The sequence below is a fragment of the Lactuca virosa genome, chromosome 5, assembly GCF_052849685.1.
Source record: "Lactuca virosa cultivar CGN04683 chromosome 5, Lactuca_virosa_CGN04683_v6, whole genome shotgun sequence".
Classification (NCBI taxonomy): domain Eukaryota; kingdom Viridiplantae; phylum Streptophyta; class Magnoliopsida; order Asterales; family Asteraceae; genus Lactuca; species Lactuca virosa.
Window position 1 is genome coordinate 406,723,067 of NC_136430.1, and position 23,272 is coordinate 406,746,338.

The following is a 23,272-nucleotide window of genomic DNA, read 5'->3' on the forward strand; positions in this document are numbered from 1 at the left end:
ATGATAGATATACCGAATGGCCTAAACAGTTATTCATCATTCAAGGATTTTGGACTGATTAGTTTTTTAAAGTTTTAAAGTTTTATGTAGCTTACTATAGTAGCTTTTCTAAGAAGATTGTTAGTTTATATCATGTTGTACGTTTTCATTTATTCACCTCTTCGAGATGACATCTGCCATAATGGTGAGCAAAAATCCCCCCAAAAAACACACATCTTCGTTATTGTGATAGAATACCAAAAACAAACTCGATAGAATTAGTGTTAACAAAAACTCTAACCTACAAAAGAATTCATACAGAGTATTATTTTTCATATAATATTATAATTATTACTTTATCATCACTAATTAACTGGTTACGATCATATTGTAGTAAAATACATCCTTACTTATTTTAATAGAGTGTTGTCAATATTTTATGTGATAAAAATTGAATTAACCTTTCTTCTTTAGGAACTACAATTCTTTTTGAAGGGTGGAGGGAATTATTCTTTCCCAACTCATTCAACTCGTTGTCATGTTGGTTTTTCTATTTTCTATCTCAATTCACAACACATGAAAACCCTATTTTTTCCAACTCATTTCATTTTTTTTATTTAATTAAATTAGAAATTATAAAATAAAATAAAACATAATATTTTTTTCTTTAAAAATAAAGTTTTGCTCATTTAAAACTAAAAAAAATCTAAAATAATTTGTTTTATTAAAAGAAAAAAAACAATAAATGTTGTACATAATTTGTTTAATTAAAAGAAAAAAAAGCACATCATCGTGCATTGAATATTTGAATGAAAAAGAAAAATGACAGGAATCAATTATGTCATTGACTAATCTATCTTCATATTAGGTCTTAATCAACCCGTTTGAATACAATAAATACTTCAAACCGTTATAACCTGCTTGTGGAGGAGACATGTGTCGGCGATACCGCTGGTAAATTCCTAAACCACTGGCGAACCCAATGATGACTCCGTCTGCCCTAAGAAATACTATAAAATTTGAAATTAAACCATTCTTTTTTTTAGAAATTTTACATCTATTCTTCTTACCATATATTTATAAAAGTATGATTTTTTGAGGAGTACTTTGATGTGATGCAACTGTAACATCCCAATTTTCAAGCCCAAAAAAAAAATTCTTTTAAATGAACTGACTCATAAAAACATTCATAAGGAAATACTGTGCCAACACATCAACCTATAAAACAATGTATCATGTTTGAAAGCCCAAGTCATAAATAACAACATGTCAGAGTACAATCCTAGAAAACTCTATGCGGAAATCATGTGTGTGTGTGTGATGAGCTGCTACACTGCCGGCTCCTTCCCCTTAGACGAAGAGGTACCTGAAACCAAAACTACAACTGTAAGCACAAAGCTTAGTGAGTCCCCCCATCATACCACATATCATACAATCACAAAGCATACATACTGTCGGACAATTCTTGGGTGCCCGACCTACCCTGTACGGCCATTCTGGGGTGCCGTCCTACCCGTGTCAAGCCATTTTGGGGTGCTGACCTACCCGTGTCAAGACATTCTGGGGTGCTGACCTACCCGTGTCGAGCCATTCTGGGGTGCTGACCTACCCGTGTCGAGCCATTCTGGGGTGCTGACCTACCCGTCGGTCCTAACAACCGACCCTCGGGGACTATTCCACCCCTACTGCTACTATCACATATATCATAACATAAACATATTATCAGACATATCTGGGGTGTCCGAACTACCCTTCAGTCCTAACAACCGAACTTGGGGACTATTCCCCTACTACTACCACTATCACATATAACATATCATGCCAGCATATAAACATATCATCACATACTGTCAGACATATCTGGGGTGTCTGACCTACCCTTCGGTCCTAACAACCGAACTCTACTACTATCACATATAACATATCATGCCAGCATATAACATATCAGGTAGTAGCAAACCTAGATGATATCACAAAGACAATCATCTAACATACAACTCCTACTGGTGGGCCGGCATTGTGGCCGTGGACCCACCGCTACTGGAAGGTAACTCACCTCGTACGAGTAGCTGCTGATAATCTGTGCGGGAACTTCTGTTTGCTACTGCTCTGGAAATCCTCCGACCACAATCCCCACAAAACACTCAGTCAGAATCCGATATTTACTCTTAGGGTAAAATGACCATTTTACCCCCAACCAAGTCCAAGTCAAAAGTCAACTTCCAATTGACCGGACACGCCGAGTTGGGCCGTCAACTCGTCGAGTCCCTTCCCTTTACTCGTCCTTATCCACGACTCTACTCGTCGAGTTTAGCGACGACTCGACGAGTTCTACTTCGTTATGAACATCGAATGGACCTTCATCCGACTTGCCGAGTCGGATGAACACTCGCCGAGTTCACCTTCAACTGATGAACAAGTCCTGACCTTGACTCGCCGAGTTGTATAAACAACTCGTCGAGTTCATCTTCAAACCTAAGGAGATTGCCTTGGACTCGCCGAGTCTGTTCTAGCACTAGTCGAGTCCCATGAACTCCAGGTCTAAAATTAAGTCCAATGCGTTGGGTCACTCTTTCTGTCCTGCTACAACCCTTCTAACACCCAACTGGGTCCTTTTGACCCTCAACAGATATGGGACCCAAAGCCTCGGACTCGTCGAGTCCCAAGAACGGACTCGCCGAGTCGATAACATCCACACCCTAAATCCTCGATTTCTGATGTACAACACTTGACCAAAAGATAGATCTAAGCTCCTTCAATCGTTCTAGCACGTAAAGTTACAAACTTTACGTGCATGCATGGGACTTTGAGCTCAAAAGGACATAAGATAAGCTCTAGTGTTGCATAGGGCCTTCCTTGGGTGCAAAAGCAACCCAAATCTGCCTTGTGACCCCTATAAAGACCTGATTCCAAATCCTCATCCCCCAACCATGTTTGCAATCATGGTTGGTTACCAAAAATGGCTTATAAAAGCCCTAAATCTCCCCAAAAAGGGATCTATCAAATGAAAGAGCAAGGTACAGACGTTATACCTCTCAAAGACTGCAAATGATGAACCAAACTCGAATCTTTCAGTCTCCTCTTGATCCTTCTATGCTCTTCCTTCTTCCTTGAGGTCAAAACCCACAAAAATCACTCAAAAGCCTTAGATCTTGCACCAAAACACTTAGGGTTTGCTATGGAGGGTTTCTGGGAGCATAAAGGGCGATGGAGGCTGCATAAGGTTGTTTAAATAGGGTACAAACCCTCAGATTAGGGTTTTGTCCAGTCAGAGCCTACTCATCGAGTCCGGGACCCGACTCGACGAGTCCATCACTTAAATCCCGCGGCTCATCCCGCTTCTACTCGGCGAGTCGGTCCTTCAACTCGCCGAGTCCAAGGCCAAAAATGCAAAATATTTAAATAAAAATGCATACCAAGAACCAGGTGCTACAACAACAATCTTTCCCACAAAAAAATTCTATTAAAATAACTACTTTATATACAAGAATATGAGAAACTGAAAAAAGGAAATAAAAGAAAACTTATAAAAGTAAATAAAAGATACTAAATTATACAAGAAAGTCATCCACAAAATTCCGTCTGTAGACTACATTTTGTTTTGAGTTAATGACATGGTTTATCTAATATCCAAATTAGGTTATTAGAAGGGACGAAATCTAACTACAATTTATCAAATTCTTTTGTTGTGAAAAAATAACAAGATCCTAAACAACTTTATTATAACGATAACATACAAGTAGCTTTATTATAACATATATGGAATGATATTTTCAAAACTCACTCGACACGACTTGGTTATTTATATTAAGAAGCTATAATAACAATATTTATCGGTTGAGTATTTTTTTGGCTTGATATTTTTGAGGTCGGCTCGATTCTATTACATGATACCATGGTTGTCAAAATCGCGATCCTGATCGTAGGATCGTACGATCCTACGATCCTAGGTATGAAAAACGATCCGGATCGTAAAAGGATCGTATTTGGGGTAGGATCGCAGGTAGGATCGTAAGATCGTAGGTAGGATCGTAGGATCGAGATCCGATCCGATCCTACCTTCCCTTTATTTTTTTTTATTTTTTTTTACCATTTTATATCTTTTACCCTTTACCAATCTACCATTTATCATTTTTTATTGTGACTTATGACTAATATTTTGAAGTTTTTATAACTTTTGAACGAAAAATTAAATGTTTGAAATATTTTTCATGATTAAATATTATAAATTAAAATTATATTTTATTTTGTGGGATCTTAGGATCTCGATCCCGATCTTGCAAACCCAAAAACGATCATAGGTAGGATCCCGATCTTGACAACCTTGCATGATACCACTAATTATGTTTTTATATGTAAAAAATGAGGGAAATGCCACAAAGCCCTTAATTTTACACCTCATTAATAGTCTTAGCTAAAAATAGATTTTCTTTTTTTGTTTATGCTCCAAATTTGTCCATTGCCATTTAGCCGGGTTAGGCTTATATTCCCGAATGCATTTGTGTCTTTGTAGAAATGTGTTTTCAGTTTCTTGGAAAAAAATCAGAAAAAGTTATAGAGTTTTCATTTCCAGTTTTTTATAAAAAACTTAGAAACCACATTTGGTTGAAAAAACTAATTAAGTTTTCATTTTCCATTTTAGTAAATTAAAAATGTGTTTGTATATGTATTTTCTATCAGTTTTCATTTTCCAAATTTGATAATGTGTATATATGTATGTGTTTGTAATTGTGTGTGTATGTGTGCAGCTATGTGTATGTATAATTGTATATGTGTATGTCATTGTGCATATGTATATGTATGTATGTGTATGTGCTTATACATAGATAAATATCATAAAAATAGTTTAATTATACTATAAAAAATCAAGCGACATTTTCAAACCTTACTCAACTCAACTATATTATCTCTACTAAGTTATAACCCGTGAAAACCACGGTCGGTATATTTAAAATTTTATATAGATAAAAAAATAATAAATGTCAAAAAAAACAAGATATTATCGATTGTAAGTAATTATGAAATAATTTGTTAAGCAAAATAAAAATAATAATATTATTGGGATATGATTTTGTATTTTGAAAATTTGAATTGAATTTGATTTGTTACAAAAAATGAAATAATAAAATCATAGAAAAATGTCACGTGTCAAAGAGACATTCTAAAAAACTGACACGTGTCATTTTTAGGTTTCATTTATTAGAAGAGTTAGATTAGATTATAAAGTTATAATAATATTATTAATTAATTATAGTATTGCCTAACTCGATACTTTTGAGGTCTGCTACACTATATATAATACAACAAATTATGTGATCATACGTAGATAAAATAGTAAACATGTACAATATTACAAGTTATATAAAGCTTAGGAGTTTTATATATACATCAAAGGGACTCAACTCAAATTAACTATTAGTTGGTGTTCCCAGATTGAGTTGGTTTAGTTGTCTTTGGTTGGCAAAATTAGTGAATGTGTGCGTTAATAACATTTCATTTAGCCTAAAAAAATATGAATAATTCTCATAGTAAAAATTATATGAAACTTTATATTGCAACAATTTAGTTATTTTTAGCAAACTTACGTCCGTCAGAAAAGCTAATTTTAATGTTTTTTCTATAGTCGTTTATAAAATAATATTGTTGTAATATTTTATAATATAGTAACTTATATTAAAAATCGTTTTTAATCATTATGATGAAAAAATCACTATTTATCATCATTTATAATAAAAAAATCACTATTTATCATCTTTTGTAATTGTTAATAAGTGGTTAAGAACAACAATTACAAGCTAACACATTAGCATTACGGTCCATTTAGTCCATATGAAAACACGAATAACCATGAGACAAATGTAAACTTCCTATCAACTATATGAATTCCTACATATGTTAATAATATAATCATCATGAATCCTAACTATTGGACCTAAATCCTTTATGTTCTAATAAAGTTAGCTAAGCTCCAAAATGTTCAAAATTGATTTGAACCGAGTCATGGTTTTTTAGCTCTTCAATCCATATTCTATGATTGTACAAGTATACATCATTGTGTGCATTACAATCAACACTAAGCACGCTTGTAGTATATTATATGAAAGAAGAAGAATTTTAGCATATCGAATTTGAAAGCTTCATGTGAAAGGATAAAATTATGCAAATAGAAGTAAATGCTTATGGACATGGTGTTCTGTTCCCATATCCTTCCACAAAAAAAGTAGATTTATTCAATATTGTACCTAGGAATTTACACTTTTTGCACCATCTGTATGGTCTATACATTTTCACCTTCAATTCAAATGGCATGTTTTTTTAACAAACCAGACCTCCATTTCATTCCATTTTAATCTTCCACTAGTGAAGGTGAAGCCTGTATCACTCAGTGTCATCTACTCCAGTCAAATCGATTTGAAAGAATCCTTTTTTTTTTTGGTCTTATCTTATGCAGACTGGACACTTGTCACCTGGCCAGTGGCTGTTTGCTCATACTCAGCACAAGCCTCGGGAGTGTCTTCCTCACTTGGTGGCACCAACTGCCAAAACAGGGGCAAATATTTGTCCCATTCTTTCAAGATAGTAGCACCTTTAGTGCTCCCGGTTTTTTCCTACATGGAATAAATAAAACAACTCATGATAGTTTCTTTTTGACTTAATGCAGAAAGAAAGAAGGACTTAATAATCCATAAAGTTGTATTTGATATTTTGTTTGTACTTACAACATGTGCTTCGATAAGGCTTTTGAGCTGCATCTGGCCCACGGGTGCAACCACTCTCTGAATCTTCACAATCTCTTTATTTATCTGTTATTGTAGTTATATAATAACAATTGATTTAATTATATTCCAAAATCTAAATGGAGAAAATGTTATGTTAGATAGAAAAGAAACCTTGGGAATGAGGGTATCATCGTCATCAAGAATATATGCCAAACCTCCAGTCATTCCAGCTGCCACATTTCTTCCAACTCTACAAAACAAGAACCAAACAGGTAAGTCCTAACTATTTACGTATTTGCCCTTTTCTCAAAAAAATAAAAAAGAAAGGTAAAAGATGTTCTTACTTTCCAAGGACAACAACACAACCGCCTGTCATGTACTCACAACAATGATCACCGGTCCCTTCCACCACCGCCTGAGCAAGTGAGTTTCTGACTGCAAACCGCTCCCCGGTTTTGCCTCTGACAAAAAGTTGACCACCTGTGGCTCCATATAAGCATGTGTTCCCTACAATTGCAGCTTCCTCAGGGACAAAACCGGTATTTTCAACAGGCTTCACAACCAGTTCACCTCCAGCCATACCCTAACACCCCACAGCACAACCTCCCAATGTAAAAAAATTCAAATCTTTTTTTTTTTAAGTTAATGCATATATATATATATTTGAATTTGAGAATCAGACCTTTCCCACGTAGTCATTTGCTTCTCCTACTAGTAGAATGTTCATTCCTGGTGTAAGGAAACATCCAAATGATTGTCCTGCACTCCCTTCAAATCTAGAATAATGGAAAAATATGATTAATTAAATAAGTAGTGATATTAATGTTAGTTATAAATAGTTTATATTAAATTTAATGTCATACGTTATGTTGAGCTGCCCAGCAAAACCGGTATCTCCATATTTTTTTGCAACAGCACCTGCTAGACGCCCACAAACAGCACGATCCACATTGTATATCTTGAAGGTTTTGTTTACCACTTTTTCATTTTCAATTGCATCTGATATCTGTACACACAAAACCAATAAAAAAAAATGTAAAATCTTGAAAACAGGAATTGTAGTAAAGAAAGAATTAGTGACTTACCTCAATGTCAGAAAGAATAATGTCATCAAGAACAGGGCCGTTACTATGAACCTCCTGCTTTCTGATGGTGGTGCTGCTCCATTTTGGGAACCCAACATTCTGAGAAATGAAAAATTAAATATTACCGTTTTTATTTTATTTTTTTTCAATCAAAAAAGAAATGCGAAGAGACATACAGAAAGCATATAGCTAAGATCAAGATGCTGAGTTTTGACTAAGGAGATATCTCGAGGTCTTAATAGCTCTGTGTGTCCGATAATGTCATCAAGCTTTTCGTATCCCAGTTGAGCCAATGTGCTTCTAACCTGCAAGTAAATACGATATAAATTTTTTTAATAATAATATAAAAAAACAAAGAGATTAGATTTGAAAGAAATAAATTACCTCCTCAGCAACATACAAAAAGTAGTTCACAAGATCACCGGGTACACCAGGAAAACGAGCACGTAGTTCTTCTCGCTGAGAGATATAACAAGTGGAATTTTTAAGGGAAATTGAAAAAAGTTAAAGTAGTTTGCCAACAATATATTGGTTAAAAGAGTAAAATATGTTTTTAATTTTTTTTTTGAATCCCAGTACCTGACTGGCAACGCCAACTGGACAGTTATTGGTGTGGCAAATGCGGGCCATGACACATCCGGTTGCAATCATTGCAACTGAACCAAATCCATACTCATCTGCACCCATTGCAGCAGCCATAAGAACATCTACTCCACTTTTAAACCCACCATCAACTCTAAGAATCACTCTTTCTCTTAGACCATTTGATATCAGAGTCTGCATTGCATTTGCAAAATATCACATCACATCATTTTACTTAACAATTAACAAACAACAATCATTCAAATTTTAAAATAGAAAAAAATAAAACCTGGTGTGTTTCTGTGAGTCCAAGTTCCCAAGGCCCACCAGCATGCTTGATTGAACTTATTGGGCTGGCTCCAGTTCCACCATCATGTCCTGATATCTGCAAACGGAAATCATGTATTTCAATATGTTTAGATGTTAGTTAAAATTAGTTGAATTTCTGTTAAAATCAGTTAGAAAGGCATTTTAGTAATTTCTGTTAATACATTGCTATTTCTTGCTTCCATACCTGAATAACATCAGCATTACCCTTTGCAACTCCAGAAGCCACCGTGCCAATTCCTGCTTCTGCCACCAGCTTGACCGAAACCTTAGCCTTTGGATTAATCTGGTCACAACAGAAAATCTCAAAACTCAGTTATTCTCAATTCATTCGTATCAACAAAAGTCGTGTGAATAATATTTAACATGTTTTCACACCTGATGAAGGTCAAAAATCAATTGAGCAAGATCTTCAATAGAGTAAATATCATGATGTGGAGGGGGAGAAATAAGCGGAACCCCCGGTTTCGAATTTCTCAATCTTGCAATATACGCACTGACTTTCTTCCCTGGTAATTGACCACCTTCACCCGGTTTTGCACCTTGAGCAATTTTAATTTCAATCTGATCAGCATTCACCAAAAAAGTTGGAGTCACACCAAATCGCCCTGATGCCACCTGTTTAATGGCACTTGTAGCCGTATCCCCGTTCTGAAGACCTTTAAGATGTGGCAGTGTGGGTGAGTATCCATCAACCACATCCGAAAGTGGGGTCCACCGAATCGGATCCTGAATCATTTACCAAATATATATGTATATCAAATGTTCTTCTTTTAGGAGATCAATTTTTATTGAATAACCTACCTCACCACCTTCACCGGAATTGGACTTTCCGCCTATTCGGTTCATTGCAATGGCGATTGCTTCATGGGTTTCACGGGATATAGCCCCGAGAGACATGCCACCTGTACAGAAACGCTCAACGATTGAAGCAGCGGATTCCACCTTTCCGACTGGAATCGGGGATCGCTCACTTTTAAATTCAAAAAGATCACGAATCACCTGTGGTAGGTCACAAATTGGAATCACAGCTGTCAGTTATATGTTGTCCTTCATATTTACATTCTTACAAACAGATATATATTATCATTTATTATTTAATATATTTATACTTACATTGACAGGTCTGTTTGCAAGATGCTGTTGGTAGACTGAATATGCACTCTCACGCTTTTCACGAACTGCTTTATGAAGGAGTTTTGACATCTCCGGGTTGTTACCGTGATATTCACCTTTTAATTTATTAGACAACAAAACAAAATTACAAAATTATTCTGCAAGTTTTATCTTTTATGTATGTGTTTATTGAAATAAACCAAACCAAATGGAAAAATCAGTGTCTTTGAGTAAGTACCTCCTGGTCTCATTTGTATAAATCCAAAATTTTCAAGTCTTTTAGCTGTGTCCTCAGAAAAAGCCTTTACCCAAAATGATAGACTCTCTCTTGCAAGCTGTTAGGAGAAGGAAACCAAACTTCGGTTTAAAACTTATGTAAAGTTGAAAAAATGATGATCTTTTAATGATTATTAATTAGGTTTAAGTTCATGATAACATGGTAATACGTGACAAAATATCTGTTTTTAGGCATCATGTATGTATGTATGTATGTACCTCATCAAAAGTTAATCCACCGATCTTTGAGACACTCCCAGAAAACGCAAAATCAACGACATCTTGTCCCAATCCATAAATCTCAAATATCTGTGCACCACAATAACTTGACAACAAAGATATTCCCATTTTGGATAAAATTTTCATTAAACCGGAATTAACTGCCTTGCGGAAGTTATTTTGAGCTTTTTCGATTGTAACCATTTGCATCTTTCCATTCCTCATAAGGTTTAAAGTTTTCTTGCTCAATCGCCACTGTCTACATGTCTCTAATGCCAAGTAAGGACACACAGCACTACAACAAAATTGATTCGATAATAAACAAATTAATCATCTGGGCTTGCAATGAAAATGTAAGAAAAATAGAAGAAAAAATATAAATACCTTGCACCATATCCAATCAAACAAGCAAAGTGATGTGTACTGAAGCATTGAGCAGTGTCAGCAACAATAGAAGCAGACATCCGCAGTCCATTCTGTATCAAATGTTGGTGGACTGCACCTACTGCAAGCAGTATTGGAATAGCAGGACGTGTGGCTTCCTGCCACACACACACACACACACACACATGTTTATTAGTATGAGACACATTGTGCATGATACATACTTGTATGTATGAGGCACACTGTGTCTGATACATATATTATGCCTGAATGTATGAGGCACAGTGTGCCTGAAACATTCAGGCACACACACTCACTGTGCCTGAATGTATTAGGCACAATGTATGCCTAACTATGTATCATGCACAATGTGCATGATATATAGGTATCAGACTCGGATACATTCAGGCATAATGTGTATGATACATACTTGTAAAATGTGTGTGTATATACATATATATAATGCTTACTATTTCATCAGATCTGTCAGAGAGAACAAGTAGCTGGCAACCATTTCTAACAGCTTCATCAGCTGCTTCACAGAGCTTATTCAGTGTCTTTTCCAAGGACCCATCAAGACCCTTTCGTATGTCAAAAAATGTTGGTATAATTTGAGCTTTCAAATATGGATCTTTAAATAATAATTCAAGCTCCCCTTCATTAAGTACAGGATTGGACAAAGTCACCTGGGCAAAAGAATAAGGGTTAAGTAAATGGAAGTGCATTACTATTTGTTGTGTATAATAGAGGAAAATAACTTGTAGAAAAGAAAATAATATAACATGGAATGAGAAATTAGTGATGTCCTGAATGGATAATTTACCTGAGAGGCATTTTCGGGTCCAACCTCTAATATGTTCCCACGCTTACCAAGATTGACTTCAAGAGACATAACTAATCCTTCTCTAAGTGGATCAATTGCAGGATTTGTAACCTGGATATGATAAATCATAAATGATAATGCATAATGAAGTTAATTTCATTTTAAAAGATGCTACAAAATAGGAAGAATCAAATGAGATAGATGAAAAAGAAACCTGAGCAAACCGTTGCTTGAAATAATCATAAAGCATATGTGACTTCTGAGATAATACAGCCAAAGGAATATCATCTCCCATGCAAAAAGTAGGCTCCTTTCCTTCTGAAGCCATGGTTTCAATAACCATTTGCACATCCTCACTCGAGTAACCATACGCCCTGTTCATGTCAAAATGATCATCATTAGATTTCACAATAGGACAAAATATTGTCTGTGCAAAAAGACGTGAATGCCCTTCTTACTGTTGGCGGCGTAATGTTGTTTCATTCTCCATGGTTGGGGCGGAGAGGTAACTTGCAGACTCCAACTTTCGCATGTTTTCAGATATCCACTTTCCATAAGGATTCGATAAAGCAACTCTTTTTTTAACCTCTGTGTTCTCATAAACCTGTTTCAATATCAGCAAATATTCAGTTCCTATATGCATTTTACAAAGATTATAATTTTGTACATACCTGGCCATTGACTAGGTCAACAGTTATCATCATCCCTGGACCTAGACGCCCTTTCATTGTAACTTTTGAATCATCAATTGGTAGAACTCCAACCTATATTAAGATAACAAGCTCTAATAGTTGTAAAACAAACATGGTGAAAAGAGAAGCTGATATGAAAAGAACACACACACACACACACACCTCAGATGCAACATAGACAACATTGTCTACAGTTCTCCAATATCTAGCAGGGCGAAGTCCATTACGATCAAGACAAGCTCCAACTGTTTTCCCATCACTGTTTATCAATACAAGTTTTTAAAGTCATTCGTATATGTTGTATAAAGACAATGTGGCCTAAAAGAGTTGATAGTAAACAGCAATTAGAGATTCTACCTAAATAGGAGTAATGCAGGTCCATCCCAAGCCTCCATTTGGCCCTTGTAGTAGTTGTAGAAATCAAGAACCTAAAAGAGACATACATAATAGTTAGTTATAACTTATAATATCATCTCTAACTACAAGTTTAAGAAACATAAATACCTCGGGATATTTGATTGACAAAGTTGGGTGATTCTTGTATGCCTCAGGGACAAGAATCATCATAGCTTCTTCAGGGTTACGCCCACTTCGTATAAACAACTAATTATAAATGTTTTATCAGTTAATTAGCTAAAAAAACAACATAATCACAAGCATGTTGATGTATTATACAAAAAGAAATATGCTTTACTTCTGCTGCACTATCAAGATTTGCAGAGTCAGATGCCTTGGGATTTCCAAAAGGCCTAATTTCATTTTCTCGACCTCTCCAAACAGGTGACTTCAATGAGTTCTCTCTAGATTGCATCCAGTTTAAGTTTCCCTGCATCATAAGTTTTTTAAGTTCCCATTAACAAAATAGCAACCTAGGTACATTTTTCAAAGTAAAATGTTGTAAACTTGTATTATGAAGGAGATTTCAAGGCATTGTAATTTGTACCTGTATGGTGTTGATCTCTCCATTATGACCCAAAAGCCTCATGGGTTGAGCAAGAGGCCACCTAGGACTTGTATTTGTGCTGTACCTTCGGTGATAAATGGCAAAAGGGGATTTATAAATATCACTTTGGAGATCATAGTAAAATTTTCCAAGAACCTCTGAGCGAAGCATTCCTTTATAAACTATGGTTCGATTTGATAATGAACAGAAATAAAGTTCACTTCCCCATGTTTCTGAACTAACTGCCCTTTCAATCAACTTGCGACATATATAAAGTTCTCTTTCGATATCATCAATGTCATCTTCTTTGTTGATTTTAACAAAAACTTGTTGTATGTTTGGCATGGTTTCTCTTGCGTAGAAACCAACAATAGGGGCATTTATGGGAACAGACCTCCATGCAAGCACCTCAAGGCCCTCTTGATTGAAGATATTTACAATAACTACACAAGCATTTCAAAAGAAATCATAAGCAACATGTGAAAAAACTTGAAGAAATTTACATTTAAAGGACAGGAGATTTAGGTAGTGTTTCTTTTCACTTAATTGAGAAAGTCAGGCAAATGGTACTGAAAACTTACTGGATTTGGCTTGTTCCATAAGGGCTTCATCAGTTGGAAGGAAAACCATTCCAACTCCTGTATGCAATTGATCAAAGGGTGAAATCCCTTGTTTTTCAGCCCAATCATTAAAAAACTCCCATGGAATTGAAGTCATCAACCCCGAACCATCACCAGAATCATTATCTGCCCCACAACCTCCCCGATGTTCCATGCAGCCAAGAGCTGTGAGTGCATCTTCAACTATCTGATGCGAACCCTTGTTGTCCAAATTAGCTATAAACCCAACTCCACACTCCCCCTTTTCTGCTAATATTTCTTCCAAATTTGCAACCTACAAAAACAAATCACTCAACATGTTCAGATGCTCAATTTAGTCAACTCTCGATTTTGAAGAGACGTATAAGGTTCAGTTTCTGTCAGTATAATGGTGTATTGGTCGTCGACTCTACTCACCCTTTTTTTATTAGAAGAAATATCGATCTGCTATAGAACTTACTGAAACTAAAGGGAATAATGAGTTGGATTACCGATTTAAACAATCAACGAAATTGAAAAAAACGAAATCACACCTTCCGTTTGGAATCAGAAGGTTGCTGGGCGTCCACATGATCAACACGATCAAAATCGAGAACCGATTTGATCGAACACGACCAGTTCCTTTTCTTCGGGAACCCTCCAACACTCTTGAGAGCACTCGCACCAGCTCCAAGTAATCTCCGATTACTTCGTTTAGCGCCCAAACCCACAAAATCTAGAAACAGAAAGTCTCTTTTGGTGGCGAAAACAGAAGTGGGTTTTAGATAGTAGCCATTAACGTGGGCTACAGACTGAAGAGACATGCTAATACCAGACGCAAAAGCTAGAAGAACAAGAGCATGTAGTTGTAAGTATGAAGTGTGACAAAAGAGAGAGAAAGATGGGGAGGGAAGATCGTGTGGAGAATGGGAGAGAATGAGGGATGTGAAGATAAAATGGAAGGAAAGTTGGAGCCACCCGCGGCTCTATCTCTCTTTTACAAAGCTTGTTCCTGGTTGATGTTTACTTCATGGATGTGAAATGGACGCAGGGTGGACACATGTAATCTGACCGTATGTTTACACCAAAGGACATCATCACTCCTTGATAGTTTTTGGATGCTACTATTCAGATTATACTCTTCTACCCACACAAAGTTAATCAAAAGGTCAACAACTTTGATTCTAGTTTATGACCTAAAGATTCTACTGATTAATGGAGCCACGACTACATAATCTAGAAGAGTGAACCCTAGGACTTGAAGTGAGATTTAGAGCATCTACAATGCTAGCTTTTTTTTTTTTTTTAAGTTTATTACTATTAATTTATGTTATACTGACCACTTATTATTATTGGAGTGTAAAACATTTTTGTTTATTTTTATTGACCACTCAATATATATTGTGACCATTCAATATATATTGAGTGGTCAATATAGTTTAATCATTTGTACAAATTACCCCTTATCTTCTAACTATATTTTATTTTTTCCCTTAATTATATTTTAGTTTTAACTTTATTTATTTATTGACTAGTTAATTAATTCTATAAAATAATTAATAACATTTTATTTATAAAATATAAATTTATAATGATAATATTTATTAGAATAGTTTGTATTAAAATATGATATGTGGTTAAAAATAACAAATTAAAGGTAAGGTTTATATAGAACTGAAAGAACCCCTTTCTATATTTTCATATTTCTGAAAGACCCAAACTTTCATATTTGACAATATAGTTACTCCAAAACATGCTACATGCATATTTATAAAATAATATTTTACATTGATAAAGTCATTACAAAAGATTGGATACAAACCGACTATGTTTTAATATTTTACATAACTACCCAAGATATTGTAAATCTATACAAACATAAACCAAAATACAAAAAATACTATTACAACTATTCTAAACCTTCCAACAGTATATGACTATACTGGTTACTTAATCCCTGCAAGTTTGTTAAACATTGAGAGGGTAAGCGGTGACGCTTAGTGAATTCAATAATAGATACAATATAACGTTATGTCATATATATACTTCAATATGGCAGAAGCAAAGGGGAACAAGGAACAACAAAGGCATATGAGACATAACAAATTTCATACTTGATATATATAATCAATAAAGTTTTGGCCCAAATGGCACAGAAGCCATACAACTTCGGATTAACATTTTGGTAGATTTCAGGCTTATAACATTGTCTAATCTTTTGCCAATACCATAGAATAGAAATCATTCTCTTACGGAGACATGTTCTACATGGCCAGAGGCTACATACCAGTACCAAGATGAATCTAAGTCCTTTCACTGATCACATGGTCAAAGGTATTTCTTTTGCTATTAAAAAGAATAAATAACGAATAAAAATAACACGGAAGATACTCAGGAATATTATTTTGCTAGAATACTTAGGCTTTCAGCCTTATCTTAGAATACTACCGAAGCCAAAGTGATGCATGTGTCATACACTTCATGGTCAACGGTTCATACCAATACCTAAGTGATGCTTATGTCATACACTTCAAGTCAAAGGTACAGCCTTGCTATAAAAATAACGGAAATAATAACTCGAGATGATAACATGGAAAAGCACATAGCACATATAACACATGACATACAATTGTTCCTATATATTAAACTCACCTTGAAATAACCGGGGGTCAAAATAATAATTTGTGCAGCATTTCGGCTCTAAATATGACTTTATTTGTTGAAAACCGGGCCCTGCGAGGGTTGGGCTTCGAAACCGAAAAGATAAATTTTTCGGGCTTCTCGGGAACTTCGGGGCGTGTTTCGGGCATTGGAATTAATATTGGGGCTTCGGGGGAAGTGGAAGAAGAGGAAATATAAGTTTAGGGGTGAAAATTGCCAAATTTGTAACTTTTACCCGGGAGGTCTCGCACCCCTTATATAGGTGCGAGCCTCGGATCCGAAGCGAGGGAGTGAGGGCAAGTGTATGCGAGGTTCGGACCAGGTGGCAGCAGGGCGAGGCTCGGTTCGGACAGGCGTGCGCTTCGGATTGGGCCACATCCTCGGTCGAATCAGGAGGCTACACGCGGGTCGGATCACGTGGGGCGCATGCGAGATCACGTGGCTTCGGACACCTGTGCGACACGCGTCGCTTCTCGGACATGCCATGCAGCAGCTTCGGACACGTGGCCAGCTCCGAGCGAGGGTGACGTGGCAGCACTATTCATGCGAAATTTTCTCGAAAAATGTGCCCAATCTTGTAAAATCCATAACTTTCTCATACGGACTCCGTTTTTTACGTTCTTTATATGCACGTGTAGATAAAATTATTCTCTACAACTTTCGTTTAGACTTCGTCGGAAAATTTTGACTTTATTTTTATATTATTATTTTTAACAGATCGGGACTGGTAAATTTGTTAAAAATTCATAACTTCTTCATTCGACGTCCGTTTTCGTCAGACTTTTTACCGTTGTACTGCTAATGACGAGACCTTCGATTCTCGTTTAGGTTGTGTTGGCTAAAAATCACTCGATCTAAAATTCGAGTTTTTAGCTGTCTACTGCTAAGCTGAAACTTGTAAAAATCATAACTTCCTCATACGAAGTCAGATTTTGGCGTTCTTCTTATCGAACTTCTCTGTTTTACGAATACTACGACTTTCATTTAGATCACTAAGGCCAAAAAGTAGTTTATCAAAAACTCACTTTTTACGTCATTCGGCACCGTGCCGGTTTTGTCGCGGATCTTCGATTGGTCATAACTTCTTCGTTATAACTCGGATTTCGACGAGGTTTTCGCCTACATGTTTCTAACGAGATTATCTACAACTTTCAATAATAAAATTTTACTTATTTCAAATTTTATATTTTCGCTAAATTTTACTATTTGGTTTTTAATTGGAATCTCATAAGACTTCCAATATTTTATGAGTGATTCTAAACATAGTTTTACTTTATTTCTAGTAAAAACTATCTGTTAGAACTCAACACTCAATTTCACATAATATTTCATAATATTTTTAACTTTTTAAATTACATAACACGATTTCAAAATGTATATGTTACAAGAACATTTTAAATAGATAAAGATATATCAGTTAAAGTTAAAGAAAAAGCTATGAAAAGAAGTTAACCATTGGAGAGATCATTTAAATAGAGGTTAAAATTAATGAATGATGAGATGTCAATAATAATAAGTCATGTTATAAGCTAATCATTGGAGATGCTCTTAAGGGTTGTTTGTTTTTTTGAAAAGATTCATAAAGTCTGTGGATCTCCTCTGTAACCCTCTGTAGTAGAAGAGGTAGACCAAACGACCGCAAACTGTAATAAGAAGCGTGTTTGTTTTTTTAACATCCGCATGTTGTTGCAGATATTAAAAAATTAAAATAAACTGATTTTATAAACTGAAATAGTTTTTTAATACCGAAAATTTAATAATGTATGGCATTTCAGCAATAATTTATTATATTTCAGCAAAAAAATAATGATATTCAACAAAAAATAAATATATTTTAGCAAAAAATAATGATATTTCATCAAGAAATTATTATTATCTAATATAAAAAAACGAAAAAAATCAACAAGAATAAACAAAAAAAAAACAAAAAAAATGTAAAATAAGATTTCAGCAACATATAATCAAGATTTCAGCAAGAAAAAAGAAGAAGAAGAAGAGGTTGGAAGAGGCAATACAAGTGATGCGCGAAACAGAACACACGCAGAGGTTTTTTACTCTGAAGACTTCTAAAAAACAAACAACTGCGAGATTAAAAGTGTTGCGCGTGTGCTGCGTCGTGCAACAATAAGAGGTCTGAAAAAGTTTTTTACAAAAAACAAACAGCACCTTAGATTTGATTTGAGAACTAGTAGGTTCATATACCAAAGACAAAATTGCAAATATGTCCATGTGGTCGTCAAAATTATGTGTTTTTGGTTCAAAAAAGTTTGGTGGTGTATTAGTGATCCAATTTTGAATACCTTGTGGTTTTGGTCCTTAGGCTGGTGAGTGTGGGCTCGGCGAGGGGCTCGGCAATCTCGGCGCACACCGGGCCGACCCCTCGGCTTACCGAGCTCGGCTCGGTATCTCGGTTAATATATGCCGAGTTTTGTTGACCAATGGGAAAGTGGGGTAGCTAGCAACGACTACTTCCATTTAATTTTTCTTTAAAAAAAGCCTCCTATAAATACTACAACTTCAAACCATTTTAACTCATCAACATCAACTTACAACTCAAATACACTCTCTCAAAATGTCGTCTTCGTCATCTTCATCGGACATGTTTGATGTCTTGCTTGAAACAACTATAAAGGTTACTCAGGAGGCGGAGCAGATGATCGAACAACTACAAGAAGAAAATGCGGAGAATGCACGGCGGAGGAAGAAAATATACATACAAAGATTTCGTGAGGCGGCTAATGATCGACTCATGCAAGATTACTTTGTGGATGACCCAAATTTATAGGATATTATTTTCGTCGTCAGTTCCGTATACATAAATCTCTGCTTTTGTGTATAGTCAACAACGTCATGGCAGCGAGTCCATTTTTTCAACAACGTCGAGATGCTAGAGATATAGTTGGTTTTACTCCTATACAAAAATGCACCGCTGCACTTCATCAATCAGCGTATGCCAATTGCCCCGATGCACTAGAGGAGAACTCTAGGATGTCCGGACGTGTTGCACGAACTAGCCTTCACAAATTTTGCAAGTATGTCATGAGATTATATGGTCCACGATATATACGCAAACCTCCTTGTAGTGGCATCCAACAATTGTATGTTCATCACTCAAACATGCACGACTTTCCTGGAATGTTAGGAAGCCTAGATTGCCTCCGTTGTGCATGGGGTTGTTGTCTGAATGCCCATAAAGGGCAATACACCCGAGGCGATCATGGTTATCCAACCGTTATACTTAAAGTGGTGGCGTCACAAGATATGTGGATATGGCATGCATTCTTTGGCTCAGTTGGCTCCCTTAATGGCATCAATGTTCTTAACATGTATTCGTTACTTGACGACATGTACAACGGGACTGCACCAGACTCCTATTTTCAAGTAGATGGAACATCGTATAGGAACGGGTATTATCTGGTGGATGGGATCTATCCGGAGCGCGCTTGTTTTGTGAAGTCATTGTCTTGTCCAAATGATCGGAAAAGGTTGAAGTTTAAGAGAGCTCAAGAGCGGACGAGAAAGGATGTTGAACGAGCATTTGGAGCTTTGAAAAAACATTGGCATATTCTTAAATATCCTGCGTTGTATATGGAGGAGAAGAAAATGAGTGAGGTGTGTTTTTGTGAATATGTACACTCATAAGTGTGTATGTGTGTGTGTGTGTGTTCTGAAGAATAAGCCAGATAGAGATAGAGAGGGGGTGGGTCATTTTTTAATTTTTAATTAATAAAAAATAGTATCATAAATTAAAAAATTAATAAACAAAATTAAGTGGTATAATAGTCTTTTTAAGTTGATAGGGACCAAGACTAATAAAAAGATCCAATTTTGGACCATTGGTGCACCACCAAAAAAAATTTGGACCAAAACCATAGAATTTTACCAACCACAGAGACCAATTTTTGCAATTTTGTATATACGAAACCCATTTACTTTGGTCATTTCCAGTTCTAAAGGTTTGAAACTGATTGGAATTCGTTGCTAATATTCATAAAAAAGAAATTAAATATCCTTTTATTTTTTTTCTACTCATCTTCCTACTCATACAAAATAATTACATTTTGAATCCACTAATTATTTCTCTTAATGCCCTCTTTTGATTGTTTTATGGGAAATGTTCCACAATAGTTTGTCCCTTACCGAAGATAGTGGTTGGTACAACGAGCTAACCAACCCTTCAACTAACATTCGACATGAGCTGCTTAAGCACCCTTTTAGCCTAATCTTCGGTGTTCCAACAAGGAACAACTAACCACAACGAGATCTTTACCTAAAAGCTTCCGATGCGAGGACAACACATACATTAATGAAGACATTAACCTAACAACAATTAACTCTACCCTCATGGTCTGACTATTCCTTCATTACTTCGCAATCAAGAAATATTTCGACAAATCCCGGATCCAAAAATCCAACATACTTGCACCGCAACCTCTTCGGATCCATTGCACTGAAACCATAAAAAAACCCCACTATTGATCCTCCAATCAGAATACCCAACTCTCCCATACTTAGGGTTCAAACTATCATTGGTTGACGTCTTCCACATCGAAGCCTAAGACTGGATCAACTTGATACACTCCCATCATGACCTTCGGTATGCAGAAGGGCATATGATAATTTCCCGAATGATGACCAAACAATCATAAAGAAACTTTGAACCTTAGGTGGAGACTTAAACACCTCGAACGTTACGTCTCACACACATAATCACATAATCATAAGAATAAATAATAAAATCATGAAAGAAATAAATACGATATGTACCAACAGCAACATCTGACGGAACTCGGGTCTCCTCGGCAGTCAGATGAAACGCTCGGTTCCTCACCATCGGAGCTTCCACACTGCCCTCACAACCATCAGTAATCCTTAGTTACTTGAGCAGGTTCCCTCGCTGCTCCACTCGTCAATCTCGGGCATTCGGCCTTCTTGTGGCCCATCTGGTGTCACACCCCCGAACCAGACGGCGGAAACGTCTGGGGGCTCGTGTGACTAACAATTGAATAATCATCACAATGAATATAAATGAAACATAACATCATCATTACCATGCATAATATGATACAACTGCCATTGTTTACATCAAGTACAATCTTTTAAATAACATGACCAAAACATTCAATGTATGATGTTTGACAGTACACAAAACAAAATCCCCTATTCTTGTTGATTCTTCTGCTTAACGAGTCCCTGAAAATACAAGTTATTTTGAAAAGGTCAACATATATAATGTTGGTGAGTTCATAAGTATATTTGAGAAAATGATTTGTATAGCTTTGTAATCACAAGAAAATCATGTATTTTCTTAAAATAGTTTGGTATGTTTATGTCAGATCTTGTATTAATGCATGTGTGTTATTGTTTAATAGAATGTCAAAAGTGATTGAAGAAAATGTATATAGAATGTTCCCGGACAACCCGATGTTGCCCGTAAAAGAAGAATAGTTAATGTTGTCGTACCAACACCGAGGTGGGTACTAGTGTGAGAAAGTTACCGAGTGATCCAATCATAACAAAAAATAGATAATGTTGTCGTACCAACACCGAGGTGGGGTACCAGTGTGAGTAAGTTTCCTAGTAATCTAACATAAAATAAAATAGTCTTCCGCAAACTTCATAACGTTAATTCCTCTAAGTGAGCCGTTATAACCATACTAAATAATGAAAATTTCACCTGTCCTGGCGTTTGTGAACGCCGACTGAAAAATAGAATAAGGTTATAGTCACCCTAGACTGATGTAGTCTAGCTGTAGCGAACAGCTCAGGTGTGAGGTGTCACCCCCGTATAGATCTATACACAAAACCCCGCTCTCCCTCAAAGAGACTCTGATTATAACTACATGCTACGATCATACACTTAATAGGTGTCGACCGACAAAAACTCACTAGATCCTTAATCGAATTTACGCGAAGATAAACGTATAAAACTCATTCCAGGCCCAACGAACCATGTAAGTGAGCCACTAGGGCATCGCTAAACATGTGAGTCGTTTCAAAACCTAATATGAATGAGATTATATAACATGGGCCCAAAATATATATAAAAGGACAACTAAGGCCCATTTCACATGTAAGGTAATTATAGGCCCAAATAGCACGCAAATAGTATACGAAACTTATCAAACATATAAACGGGCCACTAAGGCCCAATAACCTAGAAAATGATCAAAATTAATCCGTTTGTTAGTTTATTGTTGATTTTGGTTCCAATATTCACTAAAATAGCATAAAAGGCCCACTTTTTGTAAAAATGATGTTCTTGGCCCAATAAGCCAAAAATTTACAATTAATGCCCAATTTTTGTAAAAATAACACCTTAGTCCCCATTTTGTTCAAAACTTGTGTTTATGACTAGTTTGTGGTAAAAATAACATTTTAAACCCATTATTGTCAAAAATATCATTTTTGGCTTGATTTTTGTGAAAACACACATTCTTCTGGTTTTGGGCTTTTCTGACCTAGTTGTTGGAAAATTTGTAGAAAAATCATCGTAAGTCGAAATTTGGATCCGTAAATTCTTGAAGTTTGGAAATTTTGTCTACTTTGCTCACAATTTTTCTCATAATTTTTAATGGCCTCTAACGAGTGTGAAATTGCTCACCTTCACAGACTGGTACGAAATTATTTCAAATCTGATAGGCAGTTTTGTAAAATTCGCCAAAAAATTGTAGAAAAATCGTATGAAAACGTGAGAGTAATAATTTTAAAGGTATAAACCTGAACTTTTTTCATGTAAAACAGTTTTGAAAAATATTATCATTTAGGTGGTCAAAACAGTTCGAGATTGGACCAAAACTCTTCTGTCAAGGGCTGAATTTTGAGTTTAGTTTATAGATCTTTGAACACAACACTCATTTTTGCTATTTTAAGTGTATAAATCCCAGA

General features: G+C 35.8%; 2 protein-coding genes across 2 annotated transcripts; one reads left to right on the forward strand and one right to left on the reverse strand.

The window, feature by feature from the left end:
* Positions 1–6,121: 6,121 nt before the first annotated feature.
* On the reverse strand, positions 6,122–14,747 carry LOC145111516 (ferredoxin-dependent glutamate synthase, chloroplastic-like). The gene is made up of 30 exons (XM_079047783.1): positions 14,278–14,747; positions 13,727–14,039; positions 13,146–13,588; positions 12,897–13,028; positions 12,707–12,805; positions 12,560–12,630; positions 12,365–12,461; positions 12,182–12,274; positions 11,969–12,114; positions 11,725–11,884; positions 11,511–11,621; positions 11,158–11,373; positions 10,688–10,845; positions 10,304–10,598; positions 10,047–10,143; positions 9,809–9,924; positions 9,497–9,694; positions 9,071–9,421; positions 8,880–8,978; positions 8,655–8,750; positions 8,363–8,560; positions 8,168–8,242; positions 7,960–8,088; positions 7,784–7,882; positions 7,562–7,704; positions 7,381–7,474; positions 7,043–7,281; positions 6,870–6,948; positions 6,699–6,782; positions 6,122–6,587 (listed from the first exon to the last, which is right to left on the reverse strand). Exons 1-30 carry the CDS (start codon positions 14,545–14,547, stop codon positions 6,423–6,425), a joined length of 4,866 nt encoding a protein of 1,621 aa, XP_078903909.1. The 5' UTR covers positions 14,548–14,747; the 3' UTR covers positions 6,122–6,422.
* A 4,487-nt stretch (positions 14,748–19,234) lies between these two features.
* LOC145113945 (uncharacterized) lies at positions 19,235–20,026 on the forward strand. Its single transcript, XM_079049981.1, has one exon. The coding sequence runs from the start codon at positions 19,235–19,237 to the stop codon at positions 20,024–20,026; it is 792 nt and encodes a 263-aa protein (XP_078906107.1).
* The last annotated feature ends 3,246 nt before the right edge of the window (positions 20,027–23,272 follow it).

Bases quoted from the DNA above. Each gene is read 5' to 3' on its own strand.
- LOC145111516 (XM_079047783.1), bottom strand. From the start codon at position 14,547: ATGTCTCTTCAGTCTGTAGCCCACGTTAATGGCTACTATCTAAAACCC. The intron at 8,243-8,362 runs GTACTGGGATTC...TATATCTCTCAG, and splicing joins CAGTTGGCGTTGCCAGTCAG to CGAGAAGAACTACGTGCTCG. The intron at 6,783-6,869 runs GTTTCTTTTCTA...CTACAATAACAG, and splicing joins ATGATACCCTCATTCCCAAG to ATAAATAAAGAGATTGTGAA.
- LOC145113945 (XM_079049981.1), top strand. From the start codon at position 19,235: ATGGCAGCGAGTCCATTTTTTCAACAACGTCGAGATGCTAGAGATATA.